The sequence below is a fragment of the Bos mutus genome, chromosome 23 (genome assembly GCF_027580195.1).
Source record: "Bos mutus isolate GX-2022 chromosome 23, NWIPB_WYAK_1.1, whole genome shotgun sequence".
Lineage (NCBI taxonomy): Eukaryota > Metazoa > Chordata > Mammalia > Artiodactyla > Bovidae > Bos > Bos mutus.
The window spans coordinates 25297351-25315165 of record NC_091639.1 but is presented as its reverse complement, the minus strand read 5'-3'; the positions used below and the strand labels follow the sequence as shown (position 1 = coordinate 25315165).

Below are 17815 nucleotides of genomic sequence, written 5' to 3'. Positions count from 1 at the left end.
AACTCCCGGAGTTCACCTAGACTCACGTCCATCGAGTCAGTGATTCCATTCAGCCATCTCATCCTCTGTCGTCCCCTTCTCCTCCTGCCCCCAATCCCTCCCAGCATCAGAGTCTTTTCCAATGAGTCAACTCTTCACATGAGGTGCCCAAAGTACTGGAGTTTCAGCTTTAGCATCATTCCTTCCAAAGAAATTCCAGGGCTGATCTCCTTCAGAATGGACTGGTTGGATCTCCTTGCTGTCCAAGGGACTCTCAAGAGTCTTCTCCAACACCACAGTTCAAAGGCATCAATTCTTCGGTGCTCAGCTTTCTTCACAGTCCAACTCTCACATCCATACATGACCACAGGAAAAACCATAGCCTTGACTAGACGAACCTCTGTTGGCAAAGTAATGTCTCTGCTTTTGAATATGCTATTTAGGTTGGTCATAACCTTCCTTCCAAGGAGTAAGCGTCTTTTAATTTCATGGCTGCAGTCACCATCTGCAGTGATTTTGGAGCCCAAAAAAATAAAGTCTGACACTGTTTCCACTGTTTCCCCACCTATTTCAAAAATAACGATGTCCCAGGATTGTAAACAAACTCTGGGTAAAAGCCAGCTCTGGGCAAAATGCTGGAAAAGGAGATTTATTTAGGCAACTGCTTGCAGGCTCTGCTGTCCCATCAAGAGTCCCTGAGAGATGTCATCCTGCCCAAGATGCCCTCTTTCAGCCTCCTGGCAGTCTGATCTTCCCTAATTTTTCCATCCCCCAAGTTTTGTAGCACCCTGTAAGGTCATGCAATGTCCCCATGGCCTTCTGAGTCCAGGCTTTATGTTCAGCCTTCCTAACATGGCACTTTCCACTTTAGCTGCCTGGGATGGTCAGGCTCTGGCCCTCTCCTGTATATTCCACAAGGTGAGAAACGGTGAATGCAATCCATGCTGAATCATCATGTTTAGGAGAAATGGGATATAAACTCTTAATCATACCCTCCTTCTCAGGTTTCATGCAGTTTTCTGAAGCCCTGTCTTACCTACTCCCCCCAGCCTTCTTCACAGACCTGTACCTGTGCTTTTAACACAGATGCAGTACGGCCTGGCTTCACCTCCTTAGAGGTGAAGTCATTTTTATGAGGCCACAGACCAAGAGAAGTTTCCTTCACCATGCATGTCTAGGTCTGAAAGTAGTTAAAACACTCTATTAAGGGTATCATAGTGTGCCCTTCGGAGAAGGCAATGGCACCCCACTCCAGTACTCTTGCCTGGAAAATCCCGTGGACGGAGGAGCCCGGTGGGCTGCAGTCCATGGGGTCGCTAAGAGTCAGATGTGACTGAGCGACTTCACTTTCACATTTCACTTTCATGCAAGAATTCCATGGACTGTATAGTCCATGTGGTTGCAAAGAGTCGGACACGACTGAGTGACTGTCCCTTTCCCTTTCATGCATTGGAGAAGGAAATGGCAACCCACTCCAGTGTTCTTGCCTGGAGAATCCCAGGGACGGCGGAGCCTTGTGGGCTGCCGTCTCTGGGGCCACACAGAGTCGGACATGACTGAGGCGACTTAGCAGCAGCAGCAGCAGCAGCAGTGTGCCCTTCTGGGAAAGAAAGGCATTTGACCAGAAGGCACTGCCCCAATAGGAACAGATGCCATAAAGGACAAGAAACTTGGGAAGGACTCACCCTTTCCAAGCCCTGCAGGCTCTTGCCCTACCCAGCCCAAGGAATACAGACCCAAGTGCAACTCTGCACTGAGTCCAGGGGGGCTCTACCAAGTGTATCCTAATGCCATGGATTTACTTTAATTAAGAGAAAGGGTGGTGGCAGGGTTGGGGGGGATGGATTGTATAACTAGGAACAGTGTAAGTTTATCATGAAGAGTCAGCAAGGATCATGGTTTCCAGTGATTCTGAGGCTGAACTTGCCATCTTGAAATATTCTCCCAGTGGCTGACTTCTGTCAAATGAGAAAAAAAAAAGCAAAACCTAAAAGTTGAGAATTATGTTTTATTCGGTGGACTTTTTGAGGACTAAAATCAGGAAGACAGCCTCTCAGCTCCAAGCTACAACCATAAAGAGGTAAGGGAGGAGCCAGGAGCTTTTGCAACAAAGAACAGGGGGTCAGAACATAAAAAAAAAAAATACTGTTAATTAAAGAAAACCAGACATCTCAAGTTAATGAACGAGTGCTTTTCTTTATATGAGAAGATGCAAGAGTCTGGGCTCACTGAACTCATTCCTTTGATAGGCACCTTACCATCCAGGACCAGTATCCTGCTTTTCTCCATCCTAAATCCCCTCAGCATGCACAGTTGTAGATGACTTCTGTGCCTGATGGCTTAATGGCTGCAACATCTTTTCATTTACTGATACGGCAGGTGACATCCTTTGTCCACACTGCCCTTCTAGGTCAGTGGCTAAGATAAAATGTAATGGACAGATACTTGTAAAGTCTTTAGTATCATTACAATGCACTGATTCAAAAAATGTATTAAACACCTACATTAGGGCACTACACCAATAAAAAATTAAAAAAATCTGGAAAGGTGAAAAAAGAAGTGGGGGACAAAAATGGGAACTAGAAGTAGTTAGGGGAGAGCAAGTGTTATCAGAAAAGAAACTCTTTGGGCAAGGTGTGGAGACAGCCACCAAGAACTGCTTCACTGCTACTAGTGGATTGATGGCCTGGGCCCCCTGAGGTTTACGCCTGTTAGTGAAACCCATCAGGGGGATTTACTCTGACAAGCAGCAGTAAAACTAAAACCTTTGTCTGTATTGGCAGTAAACCACCCATGACATGGATGCCTTTGGCGCGAAGCTTGCTACTCTATTGCACTCCGTTAAACTGGCTCATTCTCAGAAACAGCTGTTATAAAAATCAGATGCCTGGGCCCCATTTCAAACCCAATGAATCCAATGTCCAGGCATCTGGGTTTTGTTTTTCTTTTTAAGCTCCTCAGCGCTTCTGATAGCTTGTTTTTTCCTTTCTTGAAGATGTTTCAAGTCCAGGATTACATTTTTTAAGGGATAATAATTTAAACAAGTTTTGTAAAAAGAGTACCTACGGTTTTGACAATTTATCACCGCGCTTATTTGCTTCTCTGCTATGACAAATTTTTCTTGGAAGATGTATTTCCCCTCGTGGGTCTGATCTTTTTATTGCAACTGTAGGTAGTGATCGTAGATACTCGGAGAATTGACAGGAGCGCCATGTAGCTCTCCAGTCAACAAATACTGAGTGTCCTGCGGTGAATATGTAAGACCCCCCCGCCCCCACCAAGGCCTGTGAAGGAGGGTGTAGAAATAGAATGTGCTGCGCTTAGTCGCTCAGTCGTGTCCGACCCTTGGCGACCCCATGGACTGTATGTAGCCCGCCAGGCTCCTCTGTCCATTAGATTCTCCAGGCAAGAATACTGGAGTGGGTTGCCATTTCCTTCAGAAAGGTAAAGTAGGAAAAAACTTGAATGACGTAGTTGGAGGATTAGGCACCAGTCAGTTGCTTTTGTTTATTGAACATCCTTGAACAACAGAATTACAATAATGAATATTTCTCAGTCCCTGGCCCCAGGGAAGCACGGGTTCAGAAGTAACACTTTCAACCGGAACCAACCAGTGACACTTCCGTGTGAACTGGGACAAGAGCCTTTTTCCCACGGGTGGGAGAAGAGCGAGGGGACGGGCGAGGTGAGGTGAGGTGACGACTGGGATGGAGCGAAGGAAGGACCCTTCCCCTGTCACTGATCTAAGGACCCGCCAGGAACCCGGACCCTCAAGGGGAGAACCACCACGTCATCCCAAACCACCTCCCCTCGCCCCGCCCCGTGTTCTCACGTGACTGCGCGGGGCGGGGCCAGCTCCCCTCGGCCACACTCCCGCGAGAACGTCTAGTCCACGGGCTGCGCACGCGCGGACCGGACACGCCTGCGTCTCGGGCCCCGCCCCTCTTCCGCAAGCGCTCGGCGTGTTTGGCGTTACCATGGAGCTGCCGGGCCGCCCAGAACGCCGCTGGTTCCCCTGGCAACCCAGGAGAGCCAAACCCTACTCGGTTGGTTGCAGCGAGAGCGCGCGCGATGGTGTCTAACCCAGTGCATGGCCTGCCCTTTCTCCCAGGCACGTCCTTTAAGGACTTAACGGTGAGGACGTCTCCGGCCAAACCCCTGTCCCCACCTCCTGGCAGCCTCGGAGAGCTCGCAGCAGGTTGCGTCTCTGCTCGTCCACGCGAGTTTGTCCTTTTCCCCTTCAAACCCTCTCTCTGCCCCCAACGCTGTTCTCCACACCCCCACCCCCCACCCAACCTCACTCTCTTTCTCCAGTTTGCTTTCAGCCCATCCCTTTCTGGGTTTTCCACTCCATCGTGGCAGTCTGTTGGCCTCCCAGCGTTCTTCCTTGCTGCTCTGCTCTTGCTGGTTTTCCCCACCTGGTTCCCGAGCTCCCTCGGCTTTCTGCCTAGCTCATTCTCCCTCTGCACATACCCCTTTCTGCCCAGTTCCATCCTTAAACTCTTCTTCCCTCAACCTGGGCCCCTTCCCCGACTCAACTTCTATACGCCTTCATCCTTATTTCCACAGCCCCATCCCGCCCACTCTCCCCAAACCCATCATTGCCGCCCGCATTTCCCTCTTCTGAATCCTAGACCCAGTAATCGCTCCCACTCCCAACTCCATTTTCCATCTGTTGGCTTCGTTATGTCAGGTCCTTTTCCTCGGTCTCATTTATGCTTCTACCAAGCCCCATCTCCTTTTCTGTCCAGCATGTCGACTTTTTCTGCAGTCTTGTTTAATCCTTTCCCCCAAATCCTCTCGCTTGGAAAGTTAAATTTTCAACACTTGGCCATCTTCCTCCCAAATCATCCTCAGGTGCTTTGTAGGAGATAATTGCACTTTAGTTCCCTCTGCCACAATTGATGTGTTCTTGTTTTTTCTTCTCTAGCCCTTTTCTTTTCGCTTTTAACATTTTTATAAAAGAGTCCTATTTGGATTTTGTTTCACTCCTCCCCTACCTTAAGTGTTGTTAGTTGTATCTTCTAGACAAAACTGAAGAGGAAAAAAAAAATAGGCTTGTGTTTTTTTTCTCCAACACAGTTTAGCCCTTGACAAAATTATGATTTTAATACTGAAATTTCAGGGTTGCTGAAATATCTGTGGGAAGGTCAGCATTAAGATTCAATAGGCTGATTTTCAAAGATGAAACAATAATCATTTATGTAGTTTAACAATTTAAACAATAAGTTCCTCTCCTTGGTCATGAAGGTAAAGTAAAAAAGACTGGAGCCTGACTGCTCACTTGGCTCTTCCTTTCCTGTTGAGGGGAAGTTGTCTCCTGGCACTGAACAGTGCTGGTTTGGAGGATGGGATGATGCAGACAAAATGAGGTAGTCTTCCTTCTCTTCCTGTACAAATATCCCACTGTGTTGCTGAAACCTACTACATGGACCTCTTCCAGAGCTCTTATTTGTGGATAGCTGTCCGACCGTTGATCTTTGTGGAGTGGTGGGGAGGCTGGGTCCCCGTGCCACTGTTTTGATCTCCTTCCTTCAAAAATACTTCATTTTCACTTTTTTCTTTTTTATATAATCTTTTGTTTTTTTCCAGTTATCAAAAAAAAATCTGTTGATTGTAAAAAAGAACAACAACATAATTCAGAAATGTATAGAACAGAGAACATTCTCCAAAGCAGTCTTTTTGTGCACGTGTTTGCATGCTTGTAATTGTAGTATGTGTATAATTTTATAAGCTGCTTTTCTGGGCTTATTAAATCATAAACATTTCCCCCAGATTGCTACATGGTCTTCAAAACAAGTATTTTAATAGCTGCATAATAGCCCATTAAGTGAGCTTTCCATCATTTGCTCCTGCTTGTCTTTTAGATTGCTTCTCATGTTTTGGTATATTGTAATTAACATTGTAATTGTCAGCCTTGGGCATATTGTTCTTTCCCATGATTTTGGATTATATACTCAAAGGATGGAGGGTGGAATTATTGAGTTTGACTTTAAATCCATAATATCCATTTGCTTTCCAAAGAGTTACAATATATTAGTGTCACTGTAGCAAGAAGGCCTTTCATTTCAGGTAAGAAATCATTTCACAGATTTGGACTGTTTTGGTTCTGTGACTTATGACCACCAGTAAGATAGTACAAAATTAGGAGTCTACATAAAGATATTTTAGTTTTTTTGTGGCAGGTGAGCTGATAATTAAAATTGGATGCTCAGTAACAGGGCTTTAAATTTTATTTTAAGCTCAGGCTGCTGCCTCCTGCCTTGTTCCTGGCCACGTGTTTTAGCTTAAAATACAAGAACCTTCTCATGTAGGTAAAATTTTTGATACAGGGTTTGTGGATGTTTATAAGTAAAGGTTGAATCTGATACCTTTGGAAGTTAGCTCTTCTACCTAACAAATACTTGTTATATCATGACACACTTCTTTTTTCCTTCAGAAAACAGCATTTCATAGAAGCCAGACTCTGGGCTACAGGAATGGCTATGCAGTTGTTCAACGTCCAACAGTTGGGATTGGCGGGGACAGGCTCCAGGTCAACCAGCTGTCCCAGGCTGATCTGGATGAGCTGGCCAGCAAGATCCCAATCCTCACGTATGGACAGGCCAGGCAGGCCCCGCCTGCAGCGTTTGTTCCTGCGCATGTGGCTTTCGACAAAAAGGTATCATCTGGGATCAAAGGGTACCCCTCAAATTCAGATTTCTGAGAGCCAGCTGTTTGCAGAAAAGTCAGTAGTAAACCACAGGCTTTCCAGATTCTCTGAGGAAAAAATTGTTCAAATGCCTCAACCCTTAGTCATAGACAGCTGGACTCAGGATTGAAAGACTCTTTCTTTACTCAGGAAGCTGATTACAGAAAATAATTCCCTGTAGATGTCACTGAAATATTTTCTAAATACTGTTTTAAAAAGTTGCATGGGGTGGTTCTGAATTCTTGAGTTCGTATTGCTGTGTTTACCTGTTTGATGTGTTTTCCACATTTTAAAAGTCCTGTATTCTGCAGTAATGACAAATTCTTAATCTCTGTGAAATGCAAAATATCATGAAAATGACTTCATCTCTTGTCGGTTTTTGTCTGTTTCTGTAAGTTTTTGTTTTTCAGGAAACATTTCAGATTTGTCGTAGCTGAACCAAAGGGTAGTATAACATTTTTGTTTTATTTATTCTTATGCTTTTGTAATGTGAGTTTTATTTCCATCTGTTAACATTTCCATATCTTTCTTGATTTTCCTTGTCAGTGAGCTTTCCCTTTTCACTAAGGTAAGGTTGTCCTAACCCTGGCCATGCAGCAGAATTACTGACGGGACTTTTAAGAAACTTGGGTGTCACCCCAACCCTTCATTGATTCTAATTCCCCAATGATGTCTATATATAACTGAATGTGACAACTACTAATCAGGAGTTAACTGTCTTCATTTACTCCTGGCCTATATTACTTGTCTGTTTTCTTGGTCTTACAGAGTACTTATTGAAGCTAGAGGCAGAAAGGTACAAAATAATCTTGTGGAAATTTGCCATTTGCACTGGTAATCACTTACTTAATTAGAAGCAAGTATTTTTTACTGTATCAGCCATAATCTATATCATCTCCCCTTCCCCATCTCAGCTAACTCATTTGATACAAACAGATTGACATGTGCTTTCCTAGGCTGAACCTAAACATCCATTATCAGTGATATATGATTTTGTATGTCTTAACTTTGTTCTTGTGTCTCCTGATTATTTACAGCTGTGAATGGCACTGCAAAGCCAATAGAAAAGGGAGAGGGCTGAAAATACGAGAGAGGAGTGAAACAGGCATTTTTAAGTTTGTGCTGTGTTAAGTCGCTTCAGCTGGGTCCGACTCTGTGACCCTATGGACTGGGGCCCACCAGGCTCCTCTGTCCATGGGATTCTCCAGGCAAAAATACTGGAGCAGCCTGCCATGCCCTCCTCCAGGGGATCTTCCCGACCTAGGGATCAAACCCACATCTCTTAAGTCTCTGGCATTTGCAGGCAGGTTTTAACAGTTTATCAAGATATAAATGGTTATGTTCAATTTTTACTGAAAACAATAGCAAATAACTATTGTAAACTAGAAAGTGAAAAAGTATTAATGAAATTCAAAGAGAGAAAATTGTGCCTAATAGGAAATAAGCTTCTTATTTTTTGTTTTTCTATGTAATTTTATGCTAATTGTCATTACTTAATTTATACTTTTTAAATACTACAATTCATTTCTTTAAAGATATTTGTTGTGAAAAGAATATTTACATTTTTTTCTATTCATGTTACTTGGATCATCATAATTTCTTGATAAATAATTCTTACCATAAATTATGAAGTAGAGTAGTTAAATGCATGGTTTTGAACCTGAGTTGTTTTTGTTTTTGTTTTTTTTTGCAGTAAGGAAATTACAGGTTCTGTGAATTAAATCAGAGTTTAAATTTTTTGAGAATACCCAGAAATCCACTTCATAGCCAAGATATGTGTCCATATTTTGGACATTCTTCATGCCGTTCCTCATGATTAGAATATAACTGAATATAATGGCAACCCACTCCAGTACTCTTGCCTGGAAAATCCCATGGATGGAGGAGCCTGGTAGGCTGCAGTCCATGGGGTCGCTAGGAGTCGAATGCGACTGAGCGACTTCACTTTCACTTTTCACTTTCATGCACTGGAGAAGGAAATGGCAACCCACTCCAGTGTTCTTGCCTGGAGAATCCCAAGGATGGGGGAGCCTGGTGGGCTGCCGTCTGTGGGGTCGCACAGAATCGGACACGACTGAAGCAACTTAGCAGCAGCAACGATCTCTTACACAGATGATAAAGACCAGGACTTCTCCAGGGAATGCCTGCGTCTTCCCCTTTGCTCCTGTGCCATTCTCATCTTTCCCCAGGCTGACTTCCCACTCTGTGGTGTTCTTCTTCTTTCATCTTTTCATCCTGCTGCCATTTCACTCAGGGGACTGCTTCTCTACCTAGGGTCATACCATCCTGTCTTAAAAACAAGACAAAACAAAAAAAACCCTACCTTCTTTCTGCTTGGTTTATTCCTCAAAGCACAGCTCTGAGAACATCACTTCTTTAGGAAAATGTAACCACTACCCAGCTACTCTGGCCTACAGTGGTCACAATTCACAAGTGTAAGCACAAAGATAGATTAGGATTCATTTGTACTGATCATGTGACATAATTTTATAAGGTTTGCTTTTAAATAACTCATTAACGTTTTAAAAAATAGAATGCATAAAATCCTGATTATTTGAGCCTTTAAAATGTGATGTGTGTGTGTATGTATCTTTTTCCTGCCTCCCATTCTGAGGCCAACTTTCTGTTGCCAAAGGTATCTGTATCCCCTCCACCATAGAAAACAGATGGCTTGGGAAGCTGGGTATGCTCCAGGGTTCAGTGTGTGTTCTCCTTTGTCTCTGCTCACTCCTTGACTCCAGACTCTTACCTTGAAATGTCCTTTACATGATGAACTGTGTCCTGAATTCTAGATGAGTTACCCGTTTGACATCTCCTCTTGAATGTTTAGTGAATACCTCAAAAGTAAACATGTTCAAAACCAAACCCCTAATTTTGTTTCCTCATCCCCAAAATATGCTCCACTACAGTCTCCCCTGTATCAATTTGATTGTAGTTCCATTTTTTTCAGTTGCTCAGGTCAAAATGTTTGAGTCTTTTTTTTTTTTTTCCCTAATGCTGACTTCTTTCTCCAAACCCAGCTCTACATCTCAAGTCGCCTCCTTCGGTATTAACTGTGCTGTCACTTAAATTCAGTAAGCCTAAATTCGAGCCCCCTATCTGCACTGCCAAAGTCATCTTCTCAGATAAATCTGTGTAAGTCTGTGGTTCAAATACTGACTATTATGTACATGAATTACTGATCATGTCTTCATTTCATTCTTTGCAGTTGCTGTAAAATGTTACTTTAAAAGGATCTTCATATTTGGCTTTTACTGTATGATTGTTTTGCTTTAAACATTCTGCTATATTCATCCATTTCATCTTTTTGTTATGAGTTTTAAGGCCCTGACTCCATTATATTCATATTTCTGCTATGCAGTTGCCCGTTCTTTTTTGGTTCTTATCTTATTCTTCTGCAGTAAACATTATACATTATTTCATCTCCTCCTCCATTGAGCCATAATTGTGTCTTCGCTAAAAGGTCTCCTTGGTTTGTTCCCCTTGTTTTAATAGAGTTGGGTTTGGGTTAACACTCTTACTTCCCTGAAACATCATTCTAATATGTTCTTGCCTTGAAAAGAAATGTTAAAAATAGAATAATAGACACTTTAAAATCCCATTTTGTGTCATTTTGACTTTACACTGATGCTGCTGCTTCCAGAAGACCTGGGATTTGCTCCATCTGGGATGGTTGTTTCTGAGCACAAAACGGGTATTTACAAGCCACCCAAAGATGGTCAATTTGAGATTCATTCATATAAGTTTCTAAGAATGAATATGTCATTAATATATGTTTACAAGGCACCCCACTTCTAAAGAAATGGACTTGAGATTCGTTTTCATTTTGAAACCAAAAGTCGTCGTCTTGTCCAAATTTCTTATCCTTTTCACAAATTTGAAATGGAATTTTTGACGTTGAAATAAGGCTAGTAGAGTTAAGTCTTTAAGGAACACATTAGTAAGCTGTCTACCCCTATTTTGAGTATTTAGTTCAGAGGTCAGCAAGCTTTTTCTGTGAAGGGCCAAATAATAAATATTTGGTCTTTGCAACTGACTTAGTCTGCTTGAGCTGCCATAATAAAATACAGACAGACAGGTGGCTTAAACAATAGAAATTAATTTTCCCACAGTTCTGGACGCTTCAAGTCCAAGATTGCTGTTGATTTGGTTTCTGGTGAAGGCTTTCTTCCTGCCTTTCAGGCAGCTGGCTTCTTGCTGTGTCCTCGTACGGCCTTTTCTCAGTGCGTGTGTGCTGAGAGGGAGGGAGAGAGCTCTCTTCCTCTTCTTAGAAGGCCACTAGTTCTGTTGGATTGGGGCTCTACCCTCAGGACTCATGTAATCTTACTTAGCTCCTTAGCACCTTATCTCCAAATATAGTCATGTTGAAGGTTAAATTTCCAACACTGCATATTGTGGAGGTGGGGACATAATTCAGTCCGTAGCAGCAGTCCAACTACTCAACTCTGCCCTTATCGTGGGAAAGCAGCCATTAGCAATTATATGTTATGTTGTATAGTTCCCAATTGTTTTGAAATTTTATTCTCCTTTTGATTTTGCGACCGTTTAAATGTATTAAAAACTGTTCTTAGTTGCAGGTTCTATAGAAATAGACAGCAGGGGTAGATTTGTCCCATGTTCATAGTTTGGCAGCCTCGGAATTACAAGGTGGGAATGATGAGTATTTGAACCTCCCTGAGTGATTCTCGGCGTGAGAAGAGACTTGTTATTTTTTGATGAGACACTAACACACCATTTCTCCCACCCTTCTGTATTACAGGTGCTTAAATTTGATGCCTATTTCCAAGAAGATGTTCCTATGTCAATTGAGGAACATTACAGGATCCGCCAAGTGCACATTTACTACTATCTAGAAGATGACAGCATGTCCGTCATAGAGCCTGTCGTGGAAAACTCTGGGATCCCTCAAGGAAAGTTAATCAAACGCCAGCGCCTCTCCAAGAATGACCGGGGAGACCACTACCATTGGAAAGACCTAAACCGAGGAATAAACATCACGATTTATGGCAAAACTTTCCGCATTGTTGACTGTGACAAGTTCACACAGGTATAGTATGTGTTTCGGGAAGTTTTGGTGTCTGAGGCATTGTTCTAATCTATGAGAGAATACATGTCACTTGTCAGGGTAAGAGGAGGGCACTGACCCTCTGTCCTGAGTGGATTAATATGTAGGTTAACTCGGCATTTGTATATGTCATATGTGGCATCATGGGCATCCCAGGTGGCACTAGTGGTAAAAGCCTGCCTGCCAATTCAGGAGATGTAAGAGATGCAGGTTCAATCCCTGGGTTGGAAAGATGCCCTGGAGGAGGGCACGGCAACCCACTCCAGAGTTCTTGCTTGGAGAATCCCAGGGACAGAGGAACCTGGCGGGCTACAACCTATAGAGTCTCACAGAGTCAGATGTGACTGAAGCGGCTTAGCACACATGTGCCATCACTGCATGGTGACATCATCTTTTTCATGATGACATTGGTACATATCCTAGATGGATATTTGAGTAATAAAGTTAAACTCCCATTGTGGCTGAATCATTTGGTTAGAAATCAGTTCACATGCCAGTTCAGATAGAGAGTAGTGGAGCTGGTACCCTTGAAGGGATAGAAATATGAAAGAGACCTTGGGCAATTTAGCTTAAGTCTGGATTTACAAAAATAGCACCATCTCTACTAGCAGATATGAGCCAAAAGTTTTTTGTGCGATTTGTATTTTTTTGGAACTCATACTTGCTGTATACTAGGGAAACTTGGTATCTAAAAAATTCCTGGAATAAAACCATTTTTAAAGAAAAACACATATTGGGAAAAATCTTTATTTCTCTATTTCATATGTAATGGATTTTTGATACCTTTAATTGTAGAGAGAGAAAAAAAAGCAAAAGAGAGCACTTTCTTTAGCACAAAGTGTAGGTATTAGTAAATAATTGCAAATTTGCCTTAGCAAAGATACAGTTCCTAAATTTTTTATGCCTTTAATCCCATGTGACATAATGCCAAATGTAGTTAAGTTTTACCATGCACTGAGCCCCTATGAGTTTACTCATTTATTATTTTTTTAATTAGTAATTTATTTAGCAAATACTTAATGCCTGCTGAATGCCAGGCACTGTTCTAGGTGCCAGGTATAAAGATTTGCCCTTATAGAACTTATTACATTCTGGTTGGAGGAAACAAATAATAAGCAAACCAATGTTTGTCAGATGCTGCAAAGAGCTATGGAAGAAACTAAAGAGGGGAAAGGGGTTGGAGTTGGAGGGGGTGCGGTGTGTGAAGGCTGGCCAGGGAAGGCCTCACTGATGAGATGTCTCAGGGGCAGGACCTCAGGGCAGTGAGAGAGGGTGCCATGGCATCCGTGCTGCCCTGAGAGCAGCCAAGAAAACCATAGAGAAGGTGGAGGTACCAGACCATCTCTGAGAGACCGTCCCCCTCAAATGGGTCTTGATATCTCTTTCTGGTTTTGAAGTCCATTTTATCATAGGTAGTTCCAGGATTGTGCCACCAATGAAAAATTATGAAGTGTTGTATGAATTTGAGGTATCACCATTGTTTTTACAGTCACATCTTTACAGTTTGAACATTTGCGAGTTGATCCCTGAGCTGTTGATCTAAGCCAGTTGTAGTCACTTCTCATTAATAATGGTAGTTACATGCAGTACAGTCTTCACAGACACTGAATTAACAAATACTGAACCATTGCTCCTACAAGAAATGCAGAGTTGGGTTCCTCCAAGCCTGTGGTCAATACACAGTCTTGTTCTGTGTGTTGTTCTGTTTACAGATTATTGTTGATTCATTAACATTGAGGTCTTGGCCAACAGCACTATAAGTCATGCCTGAATGAAGCTTAGCTGACACTTGTAATTTTTCCGTAAGGTACATCACATCTGCCTTTTCTTTTTTGTAGTAAAATGTAGGTAACATGAAATTCAGCACTTTAACCATTTTTAGATGTACTGAGTATTTATTGTTCGTCTTGTACTGAGAACATGAGACAGCACCGTAGCACTAAGGTTGGGGGCCACTTCAAACTGCAGAATCGCCTACAGAAAGCAAATAAGTGAGAAAAAGTGGCTGGCCCCAAATAGACTGAAAAGGACGTTCGAGGAAAAGGACTGAAACAGGCAGAACTTCCCAGTGTTCGACCTCAGCTGAGAGTGTGCATCAGACAACTCAGAATTCCCACTGCTCCATGCTCGGCTGAAAAGGACCACAAAGCTCCACAAGGGTTGATTAAGTTGATAAGGTTGAGCAGGTAAACAAATACAGAAATTTGTGGAAGCTGAAGTTCTCATGACTGATAGACAAGAGCTGAGTGTTTCAGGCATTGATGAGTAGATTATGTTTTCAATAACTGATCTGTTAGAAGTTGGCTCCTATAATAGTCTGAAGTTTGTCCACATCTTACCTGATTTGATGGTTTTCACCCTGGCTAGACCTATGAGTGAATAAGAAAGGAAACTCTTTACAGTATGATTTGGACAAGGCACCATCTCTGTTCACACACATCATCATCACCATCCATTCTCACCCCCTCCTCAGGGGTCTGCATAAATGGTCCCATAGACAGAGTGCGCTGAACGTGAGATTCCGGGCCCTAGGGACAGCAAGGAAGCAGCAGCGTTCCCAGACCTAACGGGGTCATCCAGGGTCCACAGGTTGTCTGGTGACCACGGGCACCTTCCTGGAGCATGGTGCCGGTAAGAGACTAGGCTTTGAACGCCTGTGTTGGCGGGCTGCACCTGGGCTTCGAGCGTCTGTGCAGAGACGTGGGGAGTCTTGCTCTTTTCAGGCCCACCAGCCTGTGTCTTAGTTTCCTGTCTGGGGGAATTCCCTCCCCCACTTGTCTCTTCTGCTCTCAAAGACACTCCCTTCTCTCTGCTCCTCCAGGGACACTTTAGAATAACCACTTCAAAGAGCTTAGGCTTTTCTCTAAGAGACAGGAAGAATAGTCAACTTCAGGAAGCTTCTACATTCCTGCCAAAACTTTAAATACTAAGATTACAAGCTAGTTAGCAGAACTGATACTAGAGCCCGTATATTCTGGCCCTGAATTCTGTACATTTTGTATGGAATTGTCCAAAAGCAAACCACACAATTCCCCAAAGAAACCCACATTAATTTCCAGTTCCAGAATGTAAACAGATCCCAGGAAATCGTTTTTGAGTGTGTGTGTGTGCTTAACAAAAAAATTTGTTGTGCTTTTAAGAAGAATTGAGTTGTATTAAATATATAGTGACTTAAAATAATACATATTTGCTCATAATCAGCAAAGAAATTCAAGATCACATCGAGTTCAGATGGCTTTCTTTGACTTTTTCTAGTGAGATTTGAGCCCTTGATTCAACTTTCCTGTTTGATTGAAATATTTTTTGGTCTGAAATAACCAGTGGGTTTGCTTTCTTTTTTTTTTTTTTTTTTTTTTTTTGTGGGAAGTGCTTAATCATATATTTGTTTTAATTGAGATGGAAAGCTGGGAATTTGATTTCAGCTTAACTTTCCCTCGTGCCGCTTGCCGCCATGTGCTCTGTGATGAGCTCAGTCCCGTCCGACTCTCTGGGACCTATGGACTGTAGCCCACCAGGCTTCTCTTTCTGTGGAACTTTCCATGAAAGAATACTGGAGTGGGTTCCCATTTCCTACTCCAGGGGATCTTCCTGATGCAGGAATCGAACCTGCGTCTCTTGGGTCTTCTTTATTGGCAGGCGGATTCTTCACCACTGTGCCACCTGGGAACCCCAGCTTGGCCCCATACCCGACATGAACTACATACTGTTCAGACTATGATTAGGTTCCCGATGTATAAGCATTATATAAGTGTGTATAAGCAATCCTAGTTTTTCCTCTGTTCCTGGGCACCTAAATCTAATTGATCTGAATTCATATTTGGAGCCAGTTACCTTGCCACCACGTCTTACATTTTTACTTAAGGTAATTATCAGTTATTGTCTGCATTACAGAATTGGGTCAGTCAGAGGCTTGGTACTGCTAAGACATGCTCAAGCTTTAAACTAATGGTTAATGTGGACAGTGGCTTAGAAATTCTTATTATATTAGTGTTTATTTTTATAGCATCACTTAGCACTTACTTTAAGAAGCTTCAAGAAGGATAATCATTATTAATTTTGAATTACGTAGGTATTTTTGGAAAGTCAAGGAATTGAGCTAAATCCCCCAGAGAAGATGGCGCTTGATCCTTACACTGAACTCCGGAAACAGCCTCTCCGTAAATATGTAACCCCAACGGACTTTGATCAACTCAAGCAGTTTCTCACCTTTGACAAACAGGTAGGTGAGTGAGCTAGTAGGTTTGTTCCCAAAAGCGGCACTGCTTATTAGCAAGCTGTCTTGGTAGGTGTGTATTTTGAAACATTACATCTGTATTTTAACTGGTCAGGTACAGTGCTCTCTTTCTGGGGTTACAGGTACAGGAATCCCTAGGTTTCATATCAGAGATTCAAAGAAGATTGTGAAGTTAAGTCTTATGAGTTCCACCAAACTTCTCTCTTAAAGTAATTCCTGAGCACCATCTGCTCCCTAACTTTACATTTCCAGCCGCCCACTTCTTTTCCTAAACATGAATTAATCTCCAAGAATCCTTTGGGAAACCTTGAGTGAATTATATTGGGATGTTTCAAAGCTATTGCATATATGTAGGTTTCTAATGTTAAAATAGTAATTTCAAAGCATTCCCATTGCAGATGCTTCCTTGTTAAATGTTATAATACATTGATGTTTGAGTACAGAATGTTCTGGGTATTTTCCAACTCTGTTCCAGCCTGTCTTCCCCCTTGTGAGCTGGTGTACAGAGCAGATCCGAGTCTTCTCTTCTCTGTACTAAAGGGAAAGAGAAAACAGCGAGATCACCCTCAGTGCTTCTCTGCTGCTGTTTCTCTCAGAAATGTAATTCTGTTTAGTATAGAAAATTTTACCTAGCACTACCAAATTCTTTTAAGAACATTCTTTAAACCAGTCATATGACTGTTACTCTTTTGTAAAGATTCTGTTTTTGAGGTTGAAAGAACTAAAATACTGATTAATAAATGAAAATTCTTTCCATACTAATTATATACAAACCATTCACGTGTATCTTTATTAATTACGTATAAACCACTGAATGAAGGGCCCACTGCTCTTTTAATTCAGCTTTTCTTTCACTGACTAATATTTTGGATCAAAATGAATCCTTTCTCAGCACAAGCTTATTAGCCTATTACTTAATATTTTCCAGCTGTTGACATCTGGTTTATAATTTCAGATGTTTTTGTATCTTTGGTGAATACTTTTTTTTTAATAACCATCTGAGATTACTTCATAGTCTTTCTAGCTAATCTTTTCATCACTGATACATAAATGCCAAAGTAGCTAAGTTAAACTCTCCCTTTGTGGAATTTTTTCTTTAAGTCACTGCTTTGGGTTCCTCAAAGGTTCTTCGATTCTATGCCATCTGGGATGACACAGACAGCATGTTCGGTGAATGTCGGACCTACATCATTCATTACTATCTTATGGATGACACGGTGGAAATTCGAGAGGTCCACGAACGGAATGATGGGCGAGATCCCTTCCCCCTCCTGATGAACCGCCAGCGCATGCCCAAGGTTTTGGTGGAGAATGCAAGTATGTGTGATTCAATTTATCCTTTATTAATTGGGACCTTTTCTGGATCTCAGAGGAGTTACTCAATCATGTGATCATTCCCTTTACACTTGGGAGATGGCTGCTGTGTTCTGTAGGCTTTTCCGTAACTTCCCTCCGTTACTGGCCCCTCAGTCCAAGCTTGTCTCTGAAATGATCTGGCAGAGATGATTGATACCCAGATCAAGGGACCAGAACCAAAATAGCAGTGGGAGATTTATTTAAGTGTGGAAGGGCTTCTGAGCCATTTCATGTCAGGCTTTTAGTGCTTTTCTGAAACAGCCTTGTTTTCATTCAGAGGCACAGCTTACCATTTCCTTAGGTGTGCTTTGGACTTTGCTTCTCACCTCAACCACTTCCTAATCAATCAGGAAGTTTCTGTGTGGAATAACTTCAGGTGGTAAAGACACGTCTCTGGTTCGTAAAGGTGGATCCCCATTCTATCAGCCCCTGGTCTTTCTTTGCTGGTATAAAATAACCTTGTGAATTGGAGTAAGAATGCAAACAGAAT

The 17815-nt window shown here is 42.3% G+C and overlaps 1 protein-coding gene across 1 annotated transcript in view; it reads left to right on the top strand.

The window, feature by feature from the left end:
• The first annotated feature begins 3924 nt into the window (after positions 1–3924).
• EFHC1 (EF-hand domain containing 1) overlaps positions 3925–17815 on the top strand; it is a 39597-nt gene continuing 25706 nt past the window's right edge. Inside the window, exons 1-5 of the mRNA XM_005896847.3 lie at positions 3925–4113; positions 6419–6640; positions 11430–11717; positions 15805–15954; positions 17094–17286. Of these exons, the coding sequence (XP_005896909.2) occupies positions 4051–4113; positions 6419–6640; positions 11430–11717; positions 15805–15954; positions 17094–17286 (916 nt within the window). The 5' untranslated portion in view covers positions 3925–4050. The remainder of the gene's footprint in view (positions 4114–6418; positions 6641–11429; positions 11718–15804; positions 15955–17093; positions 17287–17815) is intronic.